General features: G+C 46.6%; 1 protein-coding gene across 1 annotated transcript in view; it reads left to right on the top strand.

Annotated features, from left to right (window-relative positions):
- LOC111963138 (myelin transcription factor 1-like protein) overlaps positions 1 to 18,141 on the top strand; it is a 160,610-nt gene that overhangs the window by 89,534 nt on the left and 52,935 nt on the right. The window contains exon 7 of the mRNA XM_070443323.1: positions 719 to 1,865. Within this exon, the coding sequence (XP_070299424.1) occupies positions 719 to 1,865 (1,147 nt within the window). The remainder of the gene's footprint in view (positions 1 to 718; positions 1,866 to 18,141) is intronic.

Genomic DNA, 18,141 nt, shown 5'->3' with positions numbered 1-18,141 from the left:
AGTGCCAAGCATGTGGCGGGTTGGGAGTGAGTGATGCGATGCGCTCTTGACGGTTCACGGGCTGGAGGGAATGTGAGAGGGCCAATTGGAAGTGCTCTGGAGTGGCTGCTTCACATTACTGGCAGGAGAGGCTCAGTAACCTTTAGGAGCCTGTCTTGCAGAATCAATTAACCAGTGAAAAGCATTCTAAAGATCCTGTTGATTGGACAAAAAGGGRCTTTCTGGAATGGGGAGCATAGAGAGAGAATGTATGGATTTGTTTATTTTGTCAACATAATGGCACACTACATGAGACAATCAATGTATAACATAAAGCATGCTGATTCCAGTTTGAAGGTCTTTTGCTCCACTACAAAATCTGGTAAAATGAAAAACGTGTTGCTTTATGCCAGTTACTTAGCCATCAACTGGGAGCGGCAGTGTGCTTGTTGTTGTGACCCAAAGGATCCAGATTACCTGGATGCGGTGTACTTTAATTTCGGGAATGTACATCCAAAGCATCTCTATGGAAATTTCCAAACCACTTTATCCCACATCCTGTGCTGATTCACAATTCAGTTATAGGCTGCTGTTAAGACTCTGAAAGTACATTACTGAGAAACGCAAAGAGTTCCTTATCCAATTTAAACAGACCAAGACCAGAAATCTGATTAACCCATTAAATAGAATGAGCAAAATGAGATTACAATGCATTTGTTCTTCTTTTTTTCCCGTACAGAGCACGATCAGATGAATGGCGGCGGTGGCGGTGGCAGTGGCGGTGGCGGTGGCGGCCATCCTAAATCCGGTCTGACGGGGGAGAAGGACGACAACAACAARGATGAGTATGAGAACTATGACGAGCTGGTGGCCAAGTCTCTGCTCAACCTAGGGAAGATAGCAGAGGACGCCGCCTACCGCGCCATGACCGAGTCTGAGATGAACAGCAACTCCTCCAACAGTGCCGAGGAAGAAGAGGAAGAAGAGGAGGAGGAGGAGGAAGAAGAGGAGGAGGAAGAAGAGGAGGATGAGGAGGGTGGGGAGGGCATTCAGAGGAAGGGTGAGTTGACCCTGGATGTCGACAGTGATGTAGTGAGGGAAACGGTGGACTCTCTGAAGCTGCTGGCCCAGGGACACGGGGCTATGCTCTCTGACAACATGGAGGGAGGAGACTATGAAGACGGGATTGGGGAGAATGGGGAAGCGAACCATAATGGAGGGACTGGAGGTGGTAATGGTCAGGGTAAAGCCTCTAATGGACTGCAGGAGAGCGATGAGGAGGTGTGTCTAAGCAGCCTAGAGTGTCTGAGGAACCAGTGCTTTGACCTGGCTCGCAAACTGAGCGAGACGCAGCCGGCTGACCGCTCGGGCACAGGGTTCCCGCAGCAGAACCATCCTGGCGGCGGGGACACCCAGGGACAGCATCCTCACCCGTACCAGCCTGGGTACGGGGACCTCCAGCAGAGCCAGGAGGAGAGGCGCACCCTGGAGAGGAACTACTCCGACATGGTCAACCTGATGAAGCTGGAGGAGCAGCTGAGCCCGCGCTCCAAGGCCTTCTCCAGCTGCGCTCAGGAGGACCGCTACCACAACCACATCCACGACCGGGACGAGGACACACGGTCGGTGACGTCGGACCTTTCAGAGGAGGTYTTCGACATGACCAAGGGGAACCTGTCTCTGCTGGAGAAGGCCATCGCGCTTGAGTCTGAGAGGGCCAAGGCCATGAGAGACAAGATGGCTGCCGAGGCGGCTCGGAGGGACGGGGTGAGGTATCATCATCACCATGGTGACCATCATGGGGAGCACCAATCGCGGCATAGCTACGGAGAGGAGCGCAAGGCCCGCCTCCATGATGGGATGAAGAAGCCCTACTACCATAAAAGTAAGTATAGCTGGCCAGAATGATTTGCACTTCGGTAGTGGTTGTGGGGAAAATCACTGGGGAAGACAGTTTTTTTTTTACAACCTATGTGTTGTGATAATTTGGTTGTTTGCTCTGTAACCTGTTAGTTCATATGAATTGATACAAAAGTATGTGGACACCCCTTCAAATTAGTGGATTTGGCTATTTCAGCCACACCCGTTGCTGGCAGGTGTATAAAATCGAGGACACAGCCATGCAATCTCTAAAGACAAACATTGTCAGTAGTCAGTTTGTGGAATTTCTGCCCTGTTAGAGCTGCCCCGGTCAACTGTAAGTGCTGCTATTGTAAAGTGGAAAGATCTTGGATCAACAACGGCTCAGCCGCGAAGTGTTAGGCTTCACAAGCTCACAGAACGGGACCACCGAGTGCTGAAGCGTGTAAAAAATTGCCTGTCCTCGGTTGCAACACTAACTACCGAGTTCCAAACTGCCTCTGGAAGCAACGTCGTCTGGAAGAACTGGTCAAGCAGCCGTGGCCGAGCAGCCAAGCCTAAGATCACCATGCGCAATGCAAAGCGTCGGCTAGAGTGGTGTAAAGCTCGCCACCATTGGACTCTGGAGCAGTGGAAACAAGTTCCCTGGAGTGATGAATCATACTTCACCATATGGCAGTCTGACGGACGAATCTGGCTTTGGCAGATGCCAGGAGAACGCTATCTGCCCGAATGCATAGCATGCCAACTGTAAAATTTGGTGGAGGAGGAATAATGGCCTGGGGCTGTTTTTCATGGTTCGGGCTAGGCCCCTTAGTTCCCTTGAAGGGAAATCTTAACGCTACATCATACAATGACATACTAGACGATTCTGTGCTTCCTACTTTGTGGCAACAGTTTGGGAAAGGCCCTTTCCTTTATCAGCATGACAATGRCCCCGTGCACAAAGCAAGGTCCATACAGAAATGCTTTGTCGAAATCGGTGTGGAAGAACTTGACTGGCCTGCACAAAACCCTGACCTCAACCCCTGACCTCAACCCATCAAACACCTTTGGGATGAATTGGAACGCTGACTGTGAGCCAGGCCGAATCGCCTAACATCAGTGCCCGACTTCACTAACGTTCTTGTGGCTGAATGAAAGCGAGTCCACGCAGAAATGTTCCAACATCTAGTGGAAATCCTTCCCATAAGAGTGGAGGCTGTTATAGCAGCAAATATGGGACCAACTCCATATTAATGCCCATGATTTTGGAATAAGATGTTTGACGAGCWGGTGTRCACATACTTTTGGTAATGTAGTGTATATAGGCCTAAGGCCAAAACAATTAGAAGACACAGTGGCAGAATAAATACAACCACACCTTTTCTTCATCACAAAACCGGAGAGTAACCTCTGTCCTGTGAAGTCCACAAAYCATATTGCATGTGACAAARAGTTAAATAACCGAAAGCACGGTCAAGCAAGTTAATGTTTCCGACATTTTCGGACTACGAAACAACTATTGATTTAGAACCATGGAGAGTTCCCGCAAGTTGTAAAGAAAACAGGAGCTACCTCCACTACTGCAGCTCCATTTCAACTTCAACATWTAAACATGATTGGATCAGAATCACCCTTATAWTCATTGGCCAGTACGGAGAATTAAGTTAAACTCCAAATCCATATCTCCATCCATGGCAAATTTAGGAAAGGGACAATTTTAGCTAGCTATTAGCTAGCCACCAAAGGACAATGACGCAACGAGATGCAACTTGCACGTTCTTTCTGTCAATAATGTTTTGCTTTTTATGTGATGTGATTGGTGAGAAGCCAAGTCCAAACTGGCTTCCCTTGAAACTTTTTTGTTGCTACACCAGGACCATTCACAGCTGAGTTCACTCAGTTTAGCTAAACGCTGATTGGCTATTATTTTATCAATGCTGATTGGGTATTTATTATTTTTTATATTATTTTATCTATTATTTTATCTGATTGGCTATTATTTATTTATTTTTATCAAGGGAGGCCAAATTCTCACTGGCTTCCCGTGCATTCAATGCTATTTGCGGAAACAATATCCTACTGTTTTTGACCAGACAGCATCACATACAGTAGGGTGCTTTTTACGGTGAGATGCATTCAGCCTCTTGCGAATTGAAGGAAAACTATGAAACACAGAGAGACTCAAGACACATTATTTTATGTATTTTTTAGGGGGGTTGTATATTTTTGGGGGATGCATGGCTTCCATTGGCATCCATGAATACATGCCACTGTTGAATTTATAAAGAGGACCCACAGTTACTTTGGGTATGCTGCCACAACAGTAGCCATTTGCCTACACCACACGACCTCTCTCACCTTGCTGAGGTAAGTGAARAGTACCTGTACTGTGCCTTTGGAAAGTATTCAGMRCCATTGACTTTTTCCACATTTTGTTACGTTACAGCCTTATTCTAAAATTGKTTAAATAAAAGGAGTTCCTCATAAATCTACACACAATACCCCATAATTACGAAGTGAAAACAGTTTTTTAGAATTGTATCAAAGCCATGAAGTCGAAGGAATTGTCTGTAGAGCTTCGAGACAGGATTGTGTCAAGGCACAGATGTTGGGAAGGGTACCAAAACATGTCTGCAGAATTGAAGATCCCCAAGAACACAGTGGCCTCCATCATTCTTAAATGGAAGACGTTTGGAATTACCAAGGCTCTTCCTAGAGCTGGCCACCCGGCCAAACTGAGCAATCGGGGGAGAAGGGCCTTGGTCATGGAGGTGACCAAGAACCCAATGGTCGCTCTGATAGAGCTCTASAGTRCCTKTMTGGAGATGGGAGAACACTKCAGAAGGACAACCATCTCTGCAYCACTCCATCAATCAGGCCTTTATGGTAGAGTGGCCAGACTGAAGCCACTCCTCAGTAATTGGCGCATGACAGCACACTTGGAGTTTGCCAAAAGGCACCTAAAGACTCTCAGACCATGAGAAACAAGATTCTCTGGTCTGATTAAACCAAAATTGAACTGTTTGGCCTGAATGCCAAGCGTCACGTCTGGAGGAAACCTGGCACCATCCCTACAGTAAAGCATGGTGGTGGCAGCATCATGCTGTGGGGAGGTTTTTCAGTGGCAGGGACTGGGAGACTAGTTAGGATCGAGGTAAAGATGAACGGAGCAAAGTACAGAGAGAGCCTTGATGAAAGCCTGCTCCAGAGCACTCAGGACCTCAGACTGGGGCGAAGGTTCACCTTCCAACAGGACAACGACCCTAAGCACACAGCCAAGTCAACGCAGGAGTGGCTTTGGGACAAGTCTCTGAATCTCCTTGAGTGGCCCAGCCAGAGCCCAGACTAGAAACCAATCGAACATCTCTGGAGAGACCTGAAAACGCTGCCCATCCAACATCACAGAGCTTAAAAGAGGATCTGCAGAGAAGAATGGGAGAAACTCCCTAAATACAGGTGTGCCWAGCTTGTAGCATCATACCCAAGAAGACTCGATGCTGTAATCGCTGCCAAAGGTGCTTCAACAAAGTACTGAGTAAATGGTCTGAATACTTACGTAAATGTGCTAAATGTGCAAAAAAAAATCTAAAAACATTTTTTTCTTTGTCATTCTGAGGTATTGTGTGTAGATTGATGATAATAAAATGTTTTCATCAATTTTAGAATAAGGCTGTAACTTAACAAAATGTGGATAACTTCAAGGGGTCTGAATACTTTCCGAAGGCGCTGTATGTGTTTCAAGTAAACCCCAATCAGTCCCTGGCTCCCCATGTCCACTTTGTCTGTGAGACGTAGGGATGGCAGGCTAACATGCTCACTGCGAACCTCACTGTGACCTCGGGACAAGCTTTTMCAGCCAATTTGAAGACTGGCATCTCAGCAGCGGCTGCAGCAGCAGCAACAGCTTATGTTGTTAAAATAGGCCAGCATGACAACATCAGAGGGTAGGCTTGTCAGGCATAAGTAATGGCAATCTGCACGGACCGTTAGGACTGCAAATCACATCCCTTCCTGCCTGCAATGCAGCCCCGGTTGAAGCTGCCTATTTTTAAACCCAGAAAGGGACTGGAAGCTATGAAATAGAAGGCTGCTGGAGCTGCCTCTTGAAGGGAACTGGGTACTGTATACAGTCAACTCTGGGGAAATGAGATTTTAGGAAAAGCTGTACTGCGTTCTGCAGAATGGTTAATTTAGTGAGTCTTTGTGTTGTGGTTTAGGTTTATATTGGGTGTTGGTGTTACCCCTCCGTACTGTATATGAGACATGCTCTTCTTCTATGGTGGTTGATTTCAGACCCAATGGTTTGACAGATACAATATCTTTATCTTAATGGCYTATCTGCCCTGACACATAAGTGTGGACATTACGCATACTTAGTTCTGACTTGAAGATAAAAAAATTACATTTACAATTGGTTGCTTCTCCAAGTGATTCTTCTCACTGTATTCCATCTCCCGTCCGACAGGGATGGAACACTCACACCAAGGTGTTGATACCTCACCCTCTACTATGAGATAAGGAGGGAAGGCGTTTTATAGACACACATAAAACAGGTCAGATAAGAGAGTAGCCAATATGAACATCCTCCTTCACAGCAGGCATATTAAAACACAAATGCTAATTTCACATGCGCGGCACGGCATGTATCTGGTATCTGGCTAATGTAGGAATAATGAGAGTGTCGCGATAACATCTTCCCTCTGGTGAGATAGCAGCAGACACCTCGTTGACCAGGGTTGCTGTCTGTGATTTAGAAGTGAAGCGGAGGTGATGACTACGAGGGGAGAGCCCAGCCGGACTGACAGGGAAAAGCACCAGGCGGGGAGATGGAAATTGAACAGTATCAGAATGAGCGATAACGAACGACAAGCCCACTGGCTGCACATTAATTATCCAGAGATGGTATGGTAATGGGGTCCATTTGCTATGAAAAGCGCGACCTGTCTCCAGCCACAATCGATATCCTCTGCTTTCTAATATGCATTCCACTTGGCTCCCTCACGTACTCCACTCTTCACTGTCCTCCATTAGGCAGCATCAGGCAGAGCTGCCGTGATGTGTGTGTGCATGTGTGTTCCTTTCATTGGAATGTKATTTATTTTAAACAAGCATAGATTGAAAGTTCAGACTGCATAAGTGACACAAGGGAAAGCCATTTACCATGCCATTATGAACTGTGACTTAACAGTTCTTTCTCAGTATAAAAACAGGCCTACTCCCCACTGTCTGATGCAGTCGTGCCCTGTAAAAGGGGAAAGTTAGACACGACACAGACACAGTGTACCAACCTTATGTATCCTAATYTGAGACTGTCATAAGAGGAAGGCCTTAATAATGTACAAGGAGGTAATGAGGGTCGTGTTCTGATCTACGGAGTCACAGGGAACTCATCTGGTGACTCACTATGTATGAGTAGGTGTATCTGTACCACAGTGGCGGTCGGTGCCGTTTAAGATGAGGGAGAATGATTATTTTTTCTTATGAGCATGGCCTTACTTCTATTATAGCATATTGGATGACTCTCATTCATATTCCATTCACTTTCCAGCATTTTTACACAATCCAATATGCCGTCTCTATTTAGAACAAAAAGTAAGCAAACATGGCAACAGTCATCAAGCTAGGTAAGAGATCCTTATTAAAGATGTTTAAGTGATCAATAAGACTGAACTAGAACAAAGGTCATTATTAATTTTTATTTATTTATTTCTAAATGTATCCCCTTTTCTCGTGGTATCCAATCGCTAGTAATTACTATCTTGTCTCATCGCTACAACTCCAGTACGGGCTCYGGAGAGACGAAGGTCGAAAGCCACGCGTCCTCCGAAGCACAACCCAACCAAGCCGCACTGCTTAACACAGCGCGCCTCCAACCCAGAAGCACCAATGTGTCGGAGGAAACACTGTGCACCTGGCCCCCTTGGTTAGCGCGCACTGCGCCCGGCCCGCCACAGGAGTCGCTGGAGCGCGATGAGACAAGGATATCCCTACTGGCCAAATCCTCCCTAACCCAGACTAACCCTAACCTGAGCCTGGGCGTGAACCCAGAGACTCTGGTGGCGCAGCTAGCACTGCGATGCAGTGCCCTAGACCACTGCGCCACCCGGGAGGCCCTTAAAGGTAATTATTTTAATCAATATTGTGTTGCACCTTTAANGCAGCTAGCACTGCGATGCAGTGCCCTAGACCACTGCGCCACCCGGGAGGCCCTTAAAGGTAATTATTTTAATCAATATTGTGTTGCACCTTTAACCAATAGCCTAACAAATGAACAYCTCTTGAAAAAATGTCTTTATTAAGACATCCTCTATTTCAATTTTCAGCCAGACCGACCAGCCAGCCCGAGCCACCTGCACGCCCGACTCCCACCAGTCTAGTCAAATCAAATCAAATCCAATTTTATTGGTCACATACACATGGTTAGCAGATGTTAATGCGAGTGTAGCGAAATGCTTGTGCTTCTAGTTCCGACCATGCAGTAATATCTAACAAGTAATCTAACAATTTRACAACAACTACCTTTTACACACAAGTGTAAAGGAATGAATAAGAATATGTACATATAAATATATGGATGAGCGATGGCCGAACGGCATAGGCAAGAAGCAGTAGATGGTATAGAGTACAGTGTATACATATGAGATGAGTAATGTAGAGTATGTAAACATTATATAAAGTAGCATTGTTTAAAGTGACTAGTGATACATTTATTACATCCAATTTTTTATCATTTAAGTGGCTAGAGATTTGAGTCAGTATGTTGGCAGCAGCCACTCAATGTTAGTGATGTCTGATGGCCTTGAGATAGGAGCTGCTTTTCAGTTTTCAGTCAATAACTCAACTCTCTCCCAACACAATTTCCTTCCCAGTTCACACCTTTATTTTTTTTTATTCCCAAGGGATAGGTTTGGAAACAAAAAAACAAAACAAAAAAACCCACATACACCTCAAACATACATTAACAGACAAACAGCAAATCCTCCATATAATTAATCTCATAGGACTCATAGTACTGTAGAGCTATTTTTACTTGCACACAATATAGCTGGGTTGCCCCGTCCTGTCCCTAGGGATGCACCACCCTGCAGCGCCCCAACACAACACACCCCGGTCAGCTTTAGGATCTTAGTGAAACATTCATTATTGGTTTCAATAATTTAGGCCAAGGCCAGAGTGACAACAGTACAGCAGACCCCCAGGGCCAGGACTGAGCAGACCAGCAGCTAGGGATTGCCTAAATAGGCATCTCCCCTGATGTGGGCATGTTTTCAATACAGACTCCTTTAGTTGTTCTGTATTCCATATAAGTCATCCAGACCTTATGAAAGTTGCCCAGTATAACCTTAATCTGGTAATAAATCAAATCTAGTGATACATAACTTGACATTGTGGGAGGATAACCAACCTTCCAATTAATTGCAATGCATTTCTTAGCTGCTATAAATGCTGGGTTACACAGTTTCTTCTGATAACAGTCACCAGTATCAACATTTCCAAGCAAACAAAAACAGGGAGAAGGTAGAGTCTGTAGACATGCTGAGATAAAATAACATACTCTTTGCCAGAATTCAGCCAGCCTTCACAAGACCATAAGACATGCAAATATGTCACCTTTGTGCTTTACACCTCCAGCAGAATAGTACAATTTCTGAGTGCATGATATTCAGTTTCACTGGCATATAGAACGTTCTATGGATGGTCTTAAACTGCACGAATTTGTGTCTGAGATTATATGAACATGGCTGGGCATTCAAACATATCTGTATCCATTCATCATCATCAATAGTCTCCCAGGTCTTCCTCACATTTTTGTTTTACATGTGTTGTGCCATCGGGGAAAAGCCTCTATCAACCCTTGATACAGTGTAACGATCGTCTTGAGGAGAGAGATTGGACCAAGACGCAACGGGTAATGAAGACATGATGAATTTATTAAACAAGACGAAAACGGAAACTACACTTGATAATAAACAAAAAACAAAATGACGTAGACAGACCTGAACTGGAAAAACGTACATAAACACGCAGAACAGAAATAGACTACCCAAACCGAAACAGTCCCGTGTGGCGCGACAAACACAGACACGGAAGACAATCACCCACAAACAAACAGTGAGAACATCCTACCTTAATATGGTTCTCAATCAGAGGAAATGAATTACACCTGCCTCTAATTGAGAACCATATCAGGTAACCCATTAACCAACATAGATACACATAACATAGAATGCCCACCCCAACTCACGCCCTGACCGACTAAACACATACAAAAACAACAGAAAACAGGTCAGGAACGTGACATAACCCCCCTCAAGGTGCGAACTCCGACGCACCAGCATAAAGTCTAGGGATGTCTGGGTGGCATCTGTCCGCGTGGCGGCTCAGGCTCTGGCGTGTCCCACCCCACCATAGTCAATTCCCACTTTTGTAGCTCCCTCCCAATGACCACCCTCCAAATACACCCACCTAAAATAAGAGGCATCAGTGGGACAAGGGGCAGCACCAGGACAAGGGGCAGCACGCGACAAGGGCAGCACCGGGACAAGGGGCAGCACCGGGACAAGAGCAGCACCGGGATAAGGGCAAGCTCCGGAACTGAGGGACGGCAGCTCCGGACTGAAGACGGCAGCTCCGGACTTGAAGGACGGCAGCTCCCGACTGAAGGACGGCAGCGTTCCGGACTGAGGGGCAGATCCGGACTGGGCTGACGCTCTCGGCTGCTCATGGCTCGCTGACGGCTCTGGCGCTGCTCATGGCTCGCTGACGGCTCTGCAGATCCTGGCTGACTGGCGGCTCTGGCAGATCCTGGCTGACTGGCGGCTCTGGCAGATCCTGGCTGACTGGCGGCTCTGGCAGATCCTGGCTGAGCTGGGCTCTGGCACGCTGACTGTCTGGTGCTGTGCTGCGGCTCTGGCAGATCCTGTCTGGTTGGCGGCTCTGGCAGATCCTGTCTGGTTGGCGGCTCTGGCAGATCCTGTCTGGTTGGCGGCTCTGGCAGATCCTGACTGACGAATGGCTCTAGCGGCTCCTGACTGACGAACGGCTCTGACGGCTCGGGACAGACGGCGGCTCTAATGCTCGGACAGACGGATGGCTCAGACGGCGCTGGACAGACGGATGGCTCAAATGGCGCTGTGCAGACGGATGGCTCAGATGGCGCTGGGTAGACGGATGGCTCAGATGGCACTGGGCAGACGGATGGCTCAGATGGCGCTGGCAGACGGCAGCTCAGACGGCGTTGGGCAGACTGCAGACTCTGGCCGGCTGAGGCGCACTGTAGGCCTGGTGCGTGGTGCCGAACTGGGTACCGGGCGGGGAAACGCATCTCAGGGCTAGTGCGGGGAGCAGCAACAGGACGCACAGGACTCTGGAAACGCACAGGAGGCTTGGTGCGTGGTGTAGGCACGTGGTAATGGGCTGGAGACACGCACCACAGGGCTAGTGCGTGGAGGAGGAATGGGCTCTGGAGACGCACAGGAAGCCTGGGTGTTGGTGTTGCACTGGTGGTACTGGCTGGGCGGGAGGTGGCGCCGGAAATACCGGACCGTGCAGGCGTACTGGCTCCCTTGAGCACTGAGCCTGCCCAACCTTACCTGGTTGTATGCTCCCCGTAGCCCGACCAGTGCGGGGAGGTGAATAACCCACACCGGGCTATGTAGGCGAACCGGGACACCATGCGTAAGGCTGGCCATGTAAGCCGGCCCAAGGAGACGTAATGGAGGCCATATATGTAGAGCCGGCTTCATGGCACTTAGCTCAATGCTCAATCTAGCCCGGCAGATACGAGGATCTGGTATGTACCGCACCGGGCTATGCACACGTACAGGAGACACCGTGCGCTCTACTGCGTAACACGGTGTCTGCACGTACTCTCGCTCTCCACGGTAAGTACAGGGAGTTGGCGCAGGTCTCCTACCTGACTTTGCCACACTACCTTTAGCCCCCCCCCCAAGACATTTTTGGGCTTGACTCACAGGCTTCCGTGCTAGCCGCTACCCTCATAACGCCGGTCCCTCTCTCCGGTTGCCTCTGCTCTCCTAATCGCCTCCAGCTGCTCCCATGGGAGGCGATCTTTTCCAGCCAGTACTCCTCCCATGTGTAGCAACCCTTGCCGTCCAAAACTCCTCCCATGTCCATTCCTCCTTCGTGCGCTGTTGTTGCTGCTTTCTCCCCTGTTGCTTGATCCTTGGTTGGGGGTGATTCTGTAACGATCGTCTTGAGGAGAGAGATTGGACCAAGACGCAACGGATAATGAAGACATGAAATTTATTAAACAAGACGAAAAGAACTACACTTGATAATAAACAAAATAACAAAATGACGTAGACAGACCTGAACTGAAAAACTTACATAAACACGCAGAACAGGAATAGACTACACAAACCGAAACAGTCCCGTGTGGCGCGACAAACACAGACACGGAAGACAATCACCACAAACAAACAGTGAGAACATTCTACCTTAATATGGTCTCAATCAGAGGAAATGAATTACACCTGCCTCTAATTGAGAACCATATCAGGTAACCCATTAACCAACATAGATACACATAACATAGAATGCCCACCCCAACTCACGCCCTGACCGACTAAACACATACAAAAACAACAGAAAACAGGTCAGGAACGTGACATACAGTTTCTAAATCAACTTTGGAGGTTTGTCAGACTGACTAAAAATAGTATCTGGCTTGTCCAGTGTTTGCTGCACAGAGGAAATAAAGTGTTTCATCTGCAAAAATTCACCTCACCTCCATCACAGACTGGTCATCCCTGGCTGCCTGACCCTGTTGTGGCTCCTGTTACCATCTGGTCCTCTTAAAATGAGGCATGAAAAATAATTACCTTGGTGTATATTTATACATTATATTATCCAAGWCTAGAATCAATGGTTCAATAATTGAAATGATCATTATTCCCAGATCCCAGACTGTAGCTGTAAGATTAAGATGCTGTCCTGTAGCTACTGTAGATCCACCCATCAATTCAAGATGGAATTTTGTGTCATTCACTGATATTGTTAATGTCCTGCCAATGTAACGGATGTGAAATGGCTAGCTAGTTAGCGGGTACGCGCTAATAGCGTTTCAATCGGTTACGTCACTTGCTCTGAGACTTGAAGTAGGGTTTCCCCTTGCTCTGCAAGGGCCGCGGCTTTTGTGGAGCGATGGCTAACGACGCTTCGTGGGTGTCAGTTGTTGATGTGTGCAGAGGGTCCCTGGTTCGCGCCCGAGGTCGGGGCGAGGGGACGTACTAAAGTTATACTGTTACACCAAATTCATCTCCGTAGACTGGTCTTCCCTGGCTGTCTGACCCTGCTGGGACATCTGTCACCGTCTGATTCTGCTAAAACCTGTAGATCCCGACAGAGATCATTGCGGCGAGGTCTGCATTTTTCATGCWGCGGGCGGGAGCATGTGGTCAGACAGATGACTTTGGGATGAAAATATTTTTTGGGTCCCACAGATTATTTGGAAACGGTCCTCTTTCTGCTTTGTATGCGTTAGCCTACCTATAGTATTAAAAGCACATGTTTTTCACCCTATTCGCATTATTCACACATAATTTGCTGCTTCAACTTCAGTAGCCTACCTCTCCTASTTGGGTGTGAGAGTTCAAGTGTGCCTAGTATGTGTGGTCTCTTTGAAATAGAGTAGGCTGCCTACATGGGCGGAGAATCACTTCGCAGTTAACTTGAATATGAAATTAACTTAAATATGATTAGACTGTAGTTTACGATAGTGTCTGTATATTGATACTGGAAAGAAGTAGAGGACGCTCAACCAACGTGAGTCGAAGTACAATCAAAACATGTAATRAACTAAAAGGAAAAGGCACAACGCGCACATAGGTTAGGCTACTATGGTGAGCGAACGTTATTGTCTCTGCCTGCAAATCGTCCTCCTAAAAAGGTAGGCTATATCCTATAGGCCTATGCAAACGTAGCAAGTGTCGCTGTCATCATTCTTGCTGCTTCCAGTTCAGTAGCCARACCTGCGGGATCAGGTGCGCGCATGTGGTCTCAATTAAATAGAGTAGGTTATAGCCCAAGGGGGGGAAAGGTACGGCCCACTTCAATCCGGCCGACGAGACATTTACAAAAAATAATTTTTTTTTTTTTTAAAGTATACATTTTTTTCTCCCCAATTTCATGGTATCCAATTGGTAGTTACAGTCTTGTCCCATCGCTGCAACTCCCGTACGGACTCGAGAGAGGTGAAGGTCGAGAGTCGTGCATCCTCCGAAACACAACCCAACCAAGCCGCACTGCTTATTGACACAATGCCCGCTTAACCCGGAAGCCAACCCCACCAATGTGTCGGAAGAAACACTGTACACCTGGTGACCGTGTCAGCGTGCATGCACCTGGCCCGCCACAGAAGTCGCTAGAGCGCGATGGGACAAGGAAATCTCGGCCTGCCAATCCCTCTCCTAACCCAGACAATGCTGGGCCAATTGTGCACCGCCTCATGGGTCTCCCAGTCACTGCCAGCTGTGACACAGCCTTGGATCGAACCTGGGTCTGTAGTGATGCCTCAAGCACTGCGATGCAATACCTTAGACAGCTGCACCACTCGGGAGGCCCCCGCAAATTGATTTGGACAAACAATTGGTCCTACAAAAAATGCGGCCTCTGTTGAATTTCAAAATCTCGATGTGGCCCTCGAGCCAAAAAGTTTGCCCACCCCTGCTATAGCCTATGCATGGGTGGAGAAGCAAGGGGCAGTTATCTTTCCAAGGAAATGTACTTCCTAAATAGGCATATTGCCTAGAAATAGGCCTAAATATTGATCACCCATATTTCTCKAACTCTGCTCTCTTCAAACTACATCTCATAAGGACACAAGGCGAGACCCAAATGCAGACACTAGAAGCAGATGGTTGAGCTCCGATATTTATTAATCCAAGGGGTAGGCAAAAGGTAGGTCGGGGACAGGCGAGAGTTCATAAACCGGGTCAGAGTCCAAAACAGTACCAGACGAAGGACAGTCTCGAGGTCAGGCCAGGTAGGGGTTCAGTAACTAGATCAGAGTCCAAACAGTACAAGGGGATAGGCAGGCTTGAAGACAGAACAGGCAGAGTGGTCAGGCAGGAGGGTACGGAGTCAGGACAGGCAAGGGTCGAAACCAGGAGGACTAGAACCAAAAGAGACTGGGAAAAAATAGGAGCAAAGAAAAACGCTGGTTGACTTGGCAAACAAAACGAACTGGCACAGAGAGACAGGAAACACAGGGATATATACACCGGGGATAATGAGCGACACCTGGAGTGGGTGGAGACAATCACAAGGACAGGTGAAACAGATCAGGATGTGACACATCTAGCATATTGGCTGATATAGCCCAGTAATACAATATAAGGGCCATGTACAAATCTCTAATTCAACCTATTATTTTTGCGCATTTGATTTTGCCTGTAAGGTGCAAAATTGCTTGGACCATGGCTGGCAAGAGAGCTGCGTCACATACACCTAAAATAACATTGCTCGACTGCAGTTGAGTTTGGGACCAGTTCTTGTAGCGAGTGGGAGTCGGACAAGAAAGCCAGCAGTGCTGGCAGAAGCGGGAGCAGGATGAAGAAATTGGTCCCACGCAGACCTCTACTGTGCACCATGACAGTGAAGCCTGTAACGTTAGAGCTGTTTATTACTGTGTCAGGTTGAAAAGGAGGGAATTAGCTCGGGAAACTGACAGATCAATAACGTTACAMTGCAATACTGACTAATATTGCACTATAAAAACGTCAGAATATCAACATTCAATCATTTTACTGCTGGTTTCATAATTTGATTCAGGTCTAGCGTGATCGAGGCAAAAAGAATAGCTAATGTTAGCCAACTTTTGGCCAGCTCTCTCTCTAATGGTACATCAACTGGCGAAAGCTATCCAAGTTCATTTACTTCTGAAACGGGGCAGAACAAAGACTACAAAACATTTCCAAAACAACAACGGCTATTAGATAGTAGTAATAGCCACCTCATATTGCTATCCCCAGTGAAAGTTGTGTCCCTGCATTCAATACCACCTTGCACATGTTTGCCGGCATCCAGCTGATCTTCTCCAACAGTTGCAAATTAACAAGTTTAGGTATGTTTATCCCCGTTTTGTTCCGTTTGCTTCTGTTTAAGATTTTTTTTRCAACAGAATCGGCGATATGAATATCCGCAAACACAATTCCCTTTCATAGTAGCCACATAAAAACAGCATGATAATTTTGCTCATTGTATATATAATTCCTTCTTGCAAGTATCTACTCGCTCTCCTCTTCTCACCTTTTCCCTTCGATTGTGGACTTCAGTACACAACACATCAGCAGTCTATGACTCGGCGAAAAAACCTTTCCGAGCCAAATCTTCATATCATGACCGCTAACCGATAACGTTACACACAGCTTACATCGTTGTCATGTCATAGTCAACATAGCTACAAGAACTAACTAGTAAACCCGCTACAATCATGCAGTACAGTGTACAGTCAGTCACACCCGCGGGCCCCGGTGGCAATAAYTTAATAAAACCAAACTAGTGTTGAATAGCCATAGCCAGCTAGCTAACATAGCATCCCTCTCTGTTTGAGCCGGGTGTTTGAGTAGGGTAAACTAGCTTGCTGCATTTTCTAGCTAAGTGAAAGTTTTAAAAAATACAACCAAATATAGCTATGTCTCTCTCTCTCTCTCTCTCTTTTGCTTCTCCTTAATTAATTTGATAAAAACTGTTCAACTATTGTCTTTCTCTCTCTGAGTAAACTAATCACAACATTTTATGCACTGCAGTGCTAGCTAGCTGTAGCTTATGCTTTCAGTACTTCATTCGCTGATCCTTTGACTAGGTGGACAGCATTTCAATTCATGCTGCAAGAGCTCTGATAGGTTGGAGGACGTTCTCCGGAAGTTGTCATAATTACTGTGTAAGTCTATGAAAGGAAGTGAAAGCCATGAGCCTCCTGGGTTTTGTATTGAAGTCAATGTACCCAGAGGAGGACAGAAGCCAGCTGTCCTCTGGCTACACCATGGTACTACCCTACAYAGTGCTGTTGAGGCTACTGTAGACCTTCATTGCYAAACAATATGTTTTAATCAATTATTTGGTGATTGATTTGGTGAATATATTTAGGACAGTTCTTTCCAAAAATTGATAACTTTCTTAATGTTTCACTATTTATGTTTTTATGAAATTCACTGAGGATGGTCCTCCCCTTCCTCTGAGGAGCCTCCACTGCTGTACTATCTCGCCCTCTCTATTTTTGTCTCTGTCTTTTTTTGTCTCTGCCTGTATTTTCCTCCCTCTCTCTCTACCACGCCGTCTTCCTGTGTCTGTGTTTATTTTGGTTATTCAGTAAGTGGTGGAGGTGAAGGTCATTGAAACCTTTCAAACTTGACTTAGCAGACTGTCTCTCTGTGGGCCTGGCTGCGCTTTAAAGAGCACCTCTATCTCTCTGACTTCCCTCTCTTTCTCTGTCTTTTCTCGCTCTAACCACTCTTTCTCTTCTCTCTCTCTCTCTCTCTCTCTCCGCTCTCTCTCTCTCTCTCTCTCTCTCTCTCTCTCTCCTCTCTCTCTCTCTCTCTCTCTTCTCTCTCTCTCTCTCTCTCTCTCTCTCTCTCTCTGCTCTCCCTCTCTCCCCTCTTCTCTTGACTGTTCTCTGTGGAAGATGTGAAAGGAATGCATCCCCTCTTCTCTTTTTGCTCTTTACCCATCTTTACCTCCCATCTCCGCCCTTACCCTAACCAAATATTTCATTCCACTTATAATGGCCAAGAACAATCTTTATTCTGTGTTTTTGTGGTGTTCATCAAACAGCTTATCAGCACAAGGAAAGTTGAGATCCCTTACTATCAATTTTAATTGGAATTTCCAAAATTCCATTGGTATTTGGCAGTGTAGTTGAGTTAGCTAGCTAATATGCCTAGAACACCAAGACACTGATCCATTGATCTTGTTTCCCAGTTGAAAGAAGAAAAACATTTTTGGGAAGGTGGGCTTGGTTGGCACCTGATGCGGTTGGGGCGTGCGATGCCATCCGCTGCTTTTTGGAAGGGTAACACTATCTGAGTCGGGTTTGGAGAAATAGAGAGGGTAAGGTTGGCAAGGAAAGCAATCCCTCGGTTAGTGCATGTTGTGCGTGACTTATTTTGACGCAACTAATGACCTTCAGTGCAAAGTATTTGGTTGAAAAAATCTGACATACTTTGTCTTGGACATGGCAACACATGCTCTTCTTTCTCCTACAGCTGTGGCTTTTATTCAACAAGATTGTTGTCAAGTGGTGTGAAATATGTTCTGTTAGCCTATTGGGCCCGATGATATAGGCTAACGGTAAGC

This window comes from Salvelinus sp. IW2-2015, linkage group LG4q.2 (assembly GCF_002910315.2).
Source record: "Salvelinus sp. IW2-2015 linkage group LG4q.2, ASM291031v2, whole genome shotgun sequence".
In the NCBI taxonomy this organism is placed as follows: Eukaryota; Metazoa; Chordata; class Actinopteri; order Salmoniformes; family Salmonidae; genus Salvelinus; species Salvelinus sp. IW2-2015.
Note: the sequence above shows the minus strand (reverse complement) of the source record. Positions and strands in the feature narration are given on the sequence as shown.